At 41.0% G+C, this 11,723-nt stretch overlaps 1 protein-coding gene across 1 annotated transcript; it reads right to left on the bottom strand.

The window, feature by feature from the left end:
* Positions 1 to 4,010: 4,010 nt before the first annotated feature.
* prpf18 (PRP18 pre-mRNA processing factor 18 homolog (yeast)) lies at positions 4,011 to 11,723 on the bottom strand. Its single transcript, XM_071899840.2, has 10 exons — positions 11,572 to 11,723; positions 10,819 to 10,896; positions 8,970 to 9,071; positions 8,758 to 8,871; positions 7,882 to 8,028; positions 6,311 to 6,379; positions 5,954 to 6,094; positions 5,763 to 5,834; positions 5,471 to 5,626; positions 4,011 to 4,924 (listed from the first exon to the last, which is right to left on the bottom strand). Exons 1-10 carry the CDS (start codon positions 11,635 to 11,637, stop codon positions 4,844 to 4,846), a joined length of 1,026 nt encoding a protein of 341 aa, XP_071755941.1. The 5' UTR covers positions 11,638 to 11,723; the 3' UTR covers positions 4,011 to 4,843.

Below are 11,723 nucleotides of genomic sequence, written 5' to 3'. Positions count from 1 at the left end.
TCTCTCATCTCTCCTGTACCCCTCTCTGCCATGCATTTCCATTTCAATTTGTCTGTTTACAGTGTCCATGCTGATCTCTGTCTAGATCCAATGTTATGTGTGCTGACATAATGGCTACCCCCCTCCTAGAACTCATTTTCACCTCTCCTTCCCTTCCCCATTTCCTCCTCTCCTCTCCTCTCCTCTCCTCTCCTCTCCCTGAGCTCATACTAAAGGAAGCGGTGGCCATGTAGGCTATTCACCATGGTGATGGCTCCTTCGAGGACAAGGCCAATTTGTATGGAAAGGTGCATTGCTGTGGTGTTGCTGCAGAAAATGGAATGAAATGGTGAAGTGAAAGTAGTAGAACAGAGATGATTACACAGTGAGAGAGTCTGTCCTGTCCAGAGCGGGATAGGCTCCAGCAACCTGTGACCCTGAAGAGGAATAATGGATAAAGAAAATGAAGGAATGGTTGAATGAATGAGATCTTTTTTTCCAATATATACATTACCACAATGCCTGTGAACATATTCTTTCACTGAAATTTACCATCATTTTTCTTGTCTCTGTTGCAACGCTGCAGCAAGGTTGACCTGCCCCTGAATGGCCCCAATACATCACATTCATCACACGGTTTAGCATTTTAACTAATGCTCTGACCTTTAAGCCCCATTTGAGCCCAGCCAATAAAAAGCATTTTGAGTGTGGTGATGACATCAATTTGCCTCTGTGGCTGCTGAAATAAGCCATAACAGGAGAGACACAGCAAGGTCCATATGCCGTCTATATGCTCTAAGCTATCGAGTCGTCTAATACCTTTCCATATGTGTCTCTGCATATGACCAAAAAAACTGTAAATCCATTTAAACTGCCAGTGATCCAGAGAGAGAGAGAGAGAGAGAGAGAGAGAGAGAGACACTGAGAGAGAGAGAGACATACTAGAGTGACACACTATGCCTCCACAGGTAATTGGTTTCCACCTCTGCTCAGGTGCCTGGCAACGATCTAATGGCCAGCCAGTCCAGAACCCAGATCAAAAGAGAACTACAGCTCTAATTAAAGACAGGCAAGCTGGCGGACGACCACAGACAAGGCTTTTCCAGGAAAATGAATGGAGGGTGGTCACCTGGAAACAAAAAGATGGGCTGAAATATCTTGCAGCGGTGCACTGGTGATCCCCGTATGGAAATGAACTGTTGTCTTGTTCTTTATGTTCAAAATAGAATCAGCTGAAAGGAAAGCTTAGGGAAGACACGATTTTCCAGCTGAAGAAAGACAAGCTCCGCTAAAAGCACAATGTTTAAGAACATATGACAAGCATGTAATATATTTATTATATCATTGCATAATCTTTCTATGCATTTCTGGCTAGATTTTCACTGAAACTGAGATTGCTTGGAGGTTATCTCACCTAACCCAATTATTTCCCCATATAATCAACTGTGAAATAATGCTCCAGATAACAATCAAGCATCTAAACAACACTTTTGCTTTGATTTCCACATTGGCATGCTAATATATGCAATTACACAGAGCTGTGGAGCTAATCCTTCCATGAAGCCTGAGGATTTGAATGCGTTAATGACACTGAGTGGATCCCTCACACGTCCTACTCTCACACATTGCTGCCCAGGAACAAAGGAGCACAGAGAGCAGTCTTTTATCAGCTTGCCCAGATCTTATGACCAATAATGGGGCTCTGCATAGATCTCAGGTCATTAGAGAAAAAATAGGGTGGGCCCTCGCCGCAAGAATACAAACCCTCATTGTTGTCGGGAAGTTCAGGCGGTATTAGATCAGCGTATCCCAAATATGGGGTCACTGCCAAGAGAATGGGATGAGGCCGCAGATGAGTTTTCAGCCCTTGTAAAATTTCCAAAAGCATTGCACAAGCTCAGCTGAAACTAACAGGACAATCGAGAGACATGGCCAGAGATAACCAGGGCGAGACCCAGACTTGACATGAATCAGAGAGCACCCAGAGTGTTGTGATATTTGAAAAAACACACAGAGGAATTCAACCTTGTCTGAATGGGTGGGAAGCACCAGTGAAACAGAACAGCTTGTACTCTGGTGCAGAATTTATGACTGCTATAAGAAACAAGGAGTCCAACTTGTATAACATTCTGAGCATGAAAAATGCTTTATGCTTTTTAGCCTGGACCTTATGTAGGAGCAAGTGCTGTGAATTGTAGTTTACTGAGTTCATTCAGTGGTTAACTATTAATATCCTCTAGTGGCTGAAGTGCACATTCGTGAACAAACTCTTGGTTAACACTCTCTTGAGTCAATATAATACTCAACAAGAACAGCAATATTTTCAATTCACATGTACTCTATTTCCATGGTCAAATTGACATATTTAAAGCACATATTTAAAATATAATAAATGCAGAGACACATATTTATCATCATACACATGTTGAAGACAACATGTCTTGTTGATAGTTTTATTCCCTTTGACAGCACCATTCCTCTACCTAAAAGAGTTATATTGCACATTGGAGAAATTGTAATGATCTGGAAGTATATCTTGTGGTTTTGGTATAGCTAGAAATGTAAGTGTTGCAATGCAGGTAGCTTATTTCTAACTCTGGTCTGTTCACCTGGAATGAACTCTCTCCTTTCAATTGGGCACAGCTCTGGCCTTGGGAGATAACAGAGCTAACACAAACCCCCAGAGTTACGATAACACACAGGGAAGTCCATTGTTAATTTGAAATGAACTGCAAATACTTTAGAGGGGACCATCATTTCAAGGCCTCAGCTAAGTAAGAGTCACAACTGGCAGAGGGACAAAAGATTAAACTGGACAAAAGCCAAAATATTTAGCTTTCTTTATCTCAAGGGCAGACAGATGAATGCTAACATGTGGGCACAATTGCAACTTTCTAATCAGGCATTTCATGCTCTTGAGCTGAATATACCTCTGTTGTTTCTGCAGTGAAGGAAAATAATGTCCACCTAACTCCTATTGTAGTATTATTGTAAGTTGCTTTGGACAGAACTGTCTGCTAAATGGCATAATGTAGGTAATGTAATGATATGCATTCTGAGCGATGGCTGCAGATTGTACAGTTATGTGTGGGAGCTGATAATTTCATATTCCAGAGAAAAACCCAGCTATTTCATGAAGGACTTGTATTTGCAGTGCCACCTGTCAGCCTGCGCTCTCCAGCTGAGACTCGGGTAGTGACGTGCATTCACAACTGACAGACAAACCGCGGTGACGTGGGCTGAGGCAGCCGAGAACACACTAATAACTACAAGGAAGAGATCACGTCACCATGGTTACTCAATGCAATAAGGTCACAGTGTGACGTTACCGTCTCCATTATCAAAGTATTGGGAAAGCTGCATCAGCGACCAAAATTACAGATCTGGTTTATCCATAAATGTTACTTTGTAATGCAGTACAGCACGTGGCCATGCAGGCTTTGATTCTTTAATTGGCTATCGGAGGAGGGATTAGCTCCGTCCGTTACGCACAATATCTCGGACGCGACTTTTTGTTTGGATTTTGACAAAACTTCTGGGAATGATGTGCGTCACTGCTCCGTTCTGGTATTTTCAAAATGACATTGAATGGCCAAAGGGGGGCGCTACACCGCAGGACAGATTTGGACAAAACTTGGGGTCATGATGCATCTCACCACTGTTTCAGCATTTACAAACACCAACTGCCCCAAGAGGGCTGCTGCTATCAAAACAAAGCGATACTGGTTCCTGATTGGCCCCGATGGAGACAGCATTATTCGTCGGTTTACCGGACCAGTAGGTCTATCCTAATGAATTATTAAGTCACACTGTGGGTAATCAAAAATTGTATTGATGCATGCAAATTTGTAGAGTCCTTATTAAGAATTGTTTTTCTGCAGACACATTTTATAATGACAAAAAAAACAGATGGTGGCTAAATATAGGCCCATTGTGCAGTCCAGCTGCAGAACAAGAGAACAAATTAATCTTGGGAAAGGGAATCTCACTTTTCACACTGCATAAAAAACAAAAATAAGCGTGACACTTGGTATCATAAAACAGCATTTTATTGTATTAGTAAGATGGTGCACATACACAAGTCAGCTGTATTTTTTGATTGGTTTCAGCTGCTGTTGTAAAGTCATGAAAAACTCAAATATGCATTTAGAATCAAATCCCTGTACTGATTTGAGCATGCCCACAAAGAGTTAGGAATAAAAATGTCTTGGGTGTAATACAACTTACACCGTTTGATCTGCCTTGGCAAATGGCATCTTGATTGAGACACCATGAAAAGAAATCTTTCAAAGAGTTATGTACAATGTTTGCCAATATCAAAGGAAAATCCTCTTTTTACAGGACAGAACAAGAGCAGTAAATAAAGTTAAATCCTAATCCTCAAAACTCCTCATTTTTACAGCATGACCAACTGGATTCACTCAAATTAATGTGTGTATGAAGACTTCTGACTACTACAAGTGTGACATGTGCGTTTCCCCCTTGGATCTCAAAGCAGGGTCTGCAGAGCCTTTGGGGTCTTTGAGGGAGTCACAAGCAAATTCCAAGATGTTATTACACTTAGAAGTTAGCATAATGACATCATGTACTGACAGAATAGCTACTCTGACTGTATACAGGTGGGGATCTCTAGCCAAATGCATATTTATTTAAAAGTCCTTGGTGGAAAATGTTTTGAGAAATGTTTGCCACACTCCTTTTATCATTCAATCATGCCAGGACACATTAACTGGCCTGGTGGGAACATTCCCAAATTGGATTTTCCTTACATTGCGATACAATTGGCCTGACCACCTTGGGGCAAAAGTCACATTGAAAGGACAAGTGTAACCGTGGCAAACGATTTATACATCTTGACATCAAGTTATAGAGCATTGTACTCCACGCACTTTGATGGATCAGTTGAGAAGTGTTTCTGGCAGATGGTCATTAGCCTCTTCAGTCCCTGTGGAAAGAAATCGTATATTGAAATATACAATACAGGTCCTACAACATGTTACTATATATTTTATTTATTTTATTTGGACAGGATTAGTTTTACAGGGGGATTTGGGGTAAAACAATCACTATTGGAGCATGTGTGTAATTTTAGTTCTGTCCGATCTGCCATGTCAGTGATATTTAACATTGCGTGTAAATGCACTAGACACTCCCATCCACTGTTGCCAAGTTGGTGACTCTAGCAACTTTTCAGACCCCCTGGTAACATTATTTCTCAAAAGCGAATATCAACACATCTTGTTTTCAACTTTTTCGGTACAGCTGATGCCAATGCACGTACATGTGTGCTACTTGCTTGTACAATCATAAGAGGTCTGATGATTACAGTGCTGTGGGAGTACAGAGATCTCTCTCTGCAAATTATCCATTAACATTACAGATGCTGTATATTAACAATTACTTTACACACATTGTCCTGAAAACTAATCCTGTCCCAAATATGTACATAGCTTTAGACACTATCTGCAGGTTAGAAGTCTCGGGGTCTCACCTGGATGTATTTTCTCTGAGTTTCATCGTTGAGAACATGGGCCACGTGTTTGGAGAAGATCTTTTCTCGCCCTGTACGGGCGTGGATACCCACCATGGTCACACCAATAGGCCAGGGAGCATTACCAATGGCCATCTGCAGATATGCATCATTTGCCTGGAAAAACACACACACACACAATGTCCATTTTATGACCCCAAATATCAGCAAAATTGTAATAATAAAACAAAAGAAGAAAGTTAAGGGCAACATGGGCAGAAACACTATGTTATATTGACAAATATTATCATACCTTGACATATTCTCTCTCCAACATGAATTTGATGATGTCTGTGATTGACTCTTTGATGTCAGCTGGTAAACTCTGAAAGAGATAATGGTCAAATAATAAATTAAAAACAACTAACGCGCACTAAAGTCAAAACATGACTACATAAACTGGTCACATTCCTGTAGCTGGCCTCCTCCTCTCCACATCGTTACCTTCTTCCTCAGCTTCCTGAAGAGAGGTTTGAGGTAGGACTCGGTCTGTGAGTGGGTGGCGCTGGCCAGCTTGCCCTGGACACTGCGCTTCACATGGTCCTCTCTGCTGTTCAGATCTTTGGCCCAAACACCAAGAAGAAACTACAACACGATAACAAGAAAGAAATATTAACAATAATGTCCTACATATATATTCTAAAGTTATATTTATAAAGCGTCACAAAATGATCTGCAAACAGGCGCTGTTCTTGAATGAAGAAAAATAACATGAGTTGCAGCCACAAAAACATTGTAAACATTTATTATCCAACAGCTCCCTCTAGATCCAAAGGCAGAGCATGACATTGCCAGTCTTACCCTCAAAACTTTGTCAATAACATCCTGGTCTCCGTTATCATCTCCTGTGCCCAGGGTTTTGCCAAGAGCCTGTGGGAGAATTTCATCATGAATTAGAACCTTAACTATCCCTGCAAAAAGCATAATTAACTTTGACTTTTATTGTTAAGCTAGTTTAGAAACATTTTACACCGTTCAGCGTGCGATTCCTGTGAACCTTTCAAGGAACATTCATGATACAAAATTAGTGACTGTTCAAAATGTACCAGGGGGAGAGATGGTCAAACCTGAAAAAAATAAATAAATGCAAAAACGTACCCACCCTCCCCAACATTAAAAATATTTTTACCAGAGCCTCCCCTAGTATTTGAAAAAGGTAGCAACCCCCTCTCCCTTTCTGAATAAGGGTTACCACCACTATATATTGACAAAGCGTGCCTAGACCTATCAGAGGATCAAACGCTGCATCGCTTGATCTGGTTGGCGCTAAGCTTTCAACTTCCAACACCTGCTAACGTTTATCAATCATGTTTATCAATGATACCTAATTTCAACAAAATGAAAAAAAAAAAAAAAAGGTCTGCCAAGTTGTCTACAAAATTTCCCGCTTGCGAATGTGCCAAAGATGTGCGTCCTGACTCCTGATGCACTGACAATTTTGTCCCCCTTAAGTTTACTCCATTAAGGTATAGTTCCTACTCGCTCACTGTTCACAAGCCAGCTATTTACGTATATGAACCAGGAAAACAACAATGGAAAAACAACAGACAGCAACAGGCAACCATGTTTTCGCTCTTTTAAACAAACACTTGAACAGGGTTATGTGACAAAATATTAATTACTTACTGCATTTCAATATACAGAATAATTACAGAGAGTAATTTATGAACAGTGAAAATGTAAATCACTTATTTATTTAGGTATTTATGCCATTCTTTATAGTCAGTACTCTTGTGAAGCCATCGTAAACCCTCTCGTGCTCAAGTGTGGTCTAAACTCATCACTTCTTGTATGCTGTTAAAAAAATACCACTTGGTAGGGAGACAAGGAGACAGAGAGAGACAGAGAGAGAGAGAGAGAGAAAATGACAGCAGTTAGTGAGAGGCTGCTATGTGCGGGTGCTACAAATTGCCCAGGTAGCAGAATTCGGCAGCAGGTGGGGATGATTGACAGCAGTATTTCATCTGAGACCGTCGCACGGTTTTGTTTCTTATTAGGCGGCCAAGCACAAACAAGTTTGAAAAAAAAGCAAGGACATTTTGAAAACAAGCCCAAAAAATGCAACCCACAACTGCCAATATAGTGAAAACCAGGGGGAAAAATGCACAGCCCTCCCTGGGCCCAATTAAAAAACAGACCAGCCTCTCCCTCAGCGAAAAAAAAAAAAAAAAAGATTAAGAACTCTCTCCCATTTTTGACCGTACCTCTCCCCAGGTAAATTTCGAACAGCTCTTTAATAGGTGATTAACAAATGGGAAACTGCACAATGCTCACTCAGCCCCTCACTTATTCGAATCAAAACGTGAGCTAACTGAACAATAACTCTTTAATAGGCGAGTCCCGTTCCTCCTCCCCGACCCTGTGCACCGTACCTCCAGTTCTTCTATCGTTGTGTTCTCCTCATGCACTTTCAGGTCATGCTGTGTGTCCACTTCTCCAGGCTCTGTTCCCCCAACAATCTCATTCAGGTACTGCTGGTCAATCTTGTCCATGGCTGCCTTAAGGTCATTCCTCAAGCCCTGGGAACAGAGGTGAGCAGCAAAGATCACCATAACCATCTCTTAAACATTGTCAAATGAACACAGTGTGCCTAAAAATAGAGACAATGAAATCATTGCTGATGATTAGGTAAGGATTCAGATTAAAATACGTTATGAAACTTAAGCCCCTTACACACTGGACTAATATAAAATATGTGGGTGGAACGTCAGTGTCGACCCCACAAAGTGACTCTGTTCAAGGGTCGAGAGACAGGGTTGAAACATGGATCCACGGTGTGAAACACAAGTGTGAGACATAAGAGCAATAACAGAAGATAACAATATCCACATAAATTCCACCTTTCTTCAACCCAGGAGCACTTGAATAAGGTTGTATGGTGTTATGTTAATAGTTGTGTGAAGCTTTTGTTTGGTGATTGAGTAAATAAAATCAACCTCAAAAGTTCACAGAACTTGACCGAAGCTTCATGTTATCCGCCATGTTGAACACAATATGTAAACACTTCTGCTTTTGAAGATGCTACAAGGTGACAGCCCACAGAGAAGTGACAATTAAGGAATTACACTTGTGTATGCAGGTCTGTCACGGGTCAGGTGTGAATGGTAGTGACATCCGACTTTCCTGTGTACAAGGCTCGGTGAATTGCTTCCTACACAGGATGGATCTGGATCAGCATGTCAGCATGTTCCCGGGTCAAGTGTCTGAAAGGGTCATGAGTCCAACTCCCAAGAGAGACGCAGTCCTACCTTGTTTACTTCTGGGGCCAGAATCTCAATCTTCCTGAGTCTCTGGAAGGCATCGTAGTCCGACTCTCCAAACAGCCGGACTGGTTCCCCTCGTTCTCTAAGCCGCCGGATTACCTAGGCAACCACAACGATGCAAAAGACACGTTTGACTTCATGTAATTTAGAAGGAAAGGTTATCGAGAGGGAAGTGTTAATATTATACGTTGACTCACCTCCTGTCGTGACAGTGTCATTGGCAGCTTCTCTTCTGTTAGTTCCAGCTCCAACACTGGATTGGTTGAGCTGGATGGCTCATCTTCCTCTTTCTTATCAGCCTTCAGGACAACATGAAGGAAATGGAAATATATATAGGTTAGAACTTAACCCTGATAATACAACATGTGGAAAGCCAGAATCTGATAATATCAAAACATATCTCCTTCCTGGACCAATTCAAATAAAATGAATGGAACTGGGGTGTGTGAAAGATCAAGCGTGTCAGGTTTCATTGGGAGATGAAACATAAGGATTGAAGAGGATGTGTGTCACTCTTAGATTACTGAATTGTATACATTCAAGTCCCTATCTGACTCACCTGCAGCCCCTCTATAAAAACAAGTCAAGTCAAGCTCCTCTATAAAAACCAAGCCAAATAACTTACCAATAGAAGCAAGCATATTGCATATCACCGTTCATCTCATACTTTTCATACTGTGGCATTCCGATGCTGGCTGCACCACCTACAGCCTAACCACGGGCAAAAAGTGTTCAATCTTTTCGCAGCATAAAGCACTGCAACAAGAAAACTTCAAATGTGCTGCCAGATCATGCTTTCAAAGGCTCATGCATCTCAGCACTCTTAGATTGTGGTTGAGCAGCACAATCTAAAAGACCGAAGAACAGAAACTGCTGACAAAAAGCCTTCCAAATGCACAATGGACCTTGCTCAAATAAACATCTTAGGCCTTGCACTGAAAGTAAAATAGAAATGTAGTTTTCCCAAGAGCAACTGTTACAAGGCAATGCAAAACTAGTGACACAAAACCAGGGAAAACTGAAAGTTGGTACAACTAAACGAGCTGCTGTCACAGATTAAGATGCAACATAAAAAGCGCAGCTTGATAACCAAGTTTGTGTTTTTTCAGTTCAGTATCTCATGCTGAAATCCACACTGCAGCTGTGTCCCAGTTTGGTTTTGTGGCTTCCTTTCCTTGTCTCCTTGCTTTCTGACAAGTTATAGTTGCTGAGTTTGTTAATAGTTTCAAACACTCAAGTGATACAGCAACCTGGCATATACGCCCCCTGTTGCAGTGTTTGGTGGTTCAATAAAAATTTAATTTGTGAACAATGGTGGAGTATTAGACCAGGTTGACCTGGGCCATACGGCATTCTACCTTTATCGTGCATGTACCCTCTAACCAGATAATTCGTATAAATTCATTCAAATACTTTCATGTGATTGACTAGACTTTCTGACACTAACTGTGTTGTCCTATGAGAAAACAATCTATTTGGTATCAAAGCAGATGAAAATAAAAGCCAAGAATTATTTGCAACCAAGAGAAGTCGAAGTATCATGACTTCAACTGGAAAATAAAGATGTCTCCACCATGTTATTTAGGCCTTAATCATCACCAGTCACCAAAAACTGGTAAACTTTGAGAGAAGGTGCCAAGGAAGGGGAAGTTTTTGGAACACAGTATATTTTATCCTTCCATCATGCATCCTGTCAGCAACCTTCACTGTGCAATCCCATACCTGGCTCTCGGGAGTCTCTCTCTGAACCTACAGATGCAGGCAGCAGTTGCAGGTTGGGGAGAAACAGCACAGTAAACACAGACACAAATACTGATTTACACCTGAGCAACGCCTGAACTTGTTTTGTATCTTCAAAATAACACCAAGCTAAATTACGGTAGAGTGCTGGGTAGGCGTGGATGACTGGCTGCTGTGAATTAAAACTTAAGTGGAGAAAGACAGGGATTTAAGCAGATGGGAAATAACCTGTGTGTGTGTGTGAGAGAGAGAGAGAGAGAGAGAGAGAGAGAGAGAGAGAAAGATCTTGATGACAACCAAATTTACCTTATATCCACATCTTTTGTAATACTCCTCTTCCTCCTTGCGTGCAAGATCAGATCTTTTGAAGAACTTTTTTGTATCCTGGAAACAGAGAGCTAGTTAGCTTGTATTCCACTTCTAACCAAATCCTGTGTCCAGCATGATGAATAGTTCATATCATGCATGTCATGAGGGCATAACATACAACCTCACTGAGTCTGTTGAAATGCCTTGTGTGTGAGGTTAGTGGAGGTCCGGTCTGGAGTGGCATGATCACTCACTACTTATTTTTGCTTCTGTTTTATTATAATATTGTGCAAAGATCACAAATATTAAATAGCTATCTATTTAGCACCCATTAGTGCTGTTTATCATTCTTTTTCCATATAGGAGAGAGTAATGTCAAACTGCATGCCAGCATCTGGCTAGTTCAACATTTATTAAAACCAATGCTTTGGACAACGGAATATCTGACGAACAAGAAACACTGGTGACACTTTCTGCCATTTTTAAAGTATATAATACATGGTTGTGTGTATGTTTACCTTACTGCCAGTTAGCTTTAAGTCTATGTCTAGCACAGTCTCGCTTGTACTGTATGTGAGGCCCAGTACTTGCCTGTACCAATACGTCAACCAATACGTATAAAAACATCGATGAGGCTGAAAAGCCAACTGTGATTGTGTTTTTTAAGCGAGCTAACGTTAGCTAACTTCTAGCAACAATGCTATCTAACAGTTAGCTAACAAAAAAAAAGCAAACCTATCAGTCACTCACATCAACAAGCATTTTGTCTTCAATAAGTTTTCTCTTCCTTGCGATCTCAGCTTTGAGTATATCCATTTCGATAAAATAATATTGCCCGCTATTCTTTAATTTCAACAAATATAGACAAAAAGTGAGATAGCCGCGACGACGCAAACACAAAG

Source organism: Centroberyx gerrardi, chromosome 4, assembly GCF_048128805.1.
Source record: "Centroberyx gerrardi isolate f3 chromosome 4, fCenGer3.hap1.cur.20231027, whole genome shotgun sequence".
NCBI lineage: Eukaryota > Metazoa > Chordata > Actinopteri > Beryciformes > Berycidae > Centroberyx > Centroberyx gerrardi.
The sequence above is the reverse complement of the archived record's forward strand: the minus strand, read 5'-3'. Positions and strand labels throughout refer to the sequence as shown.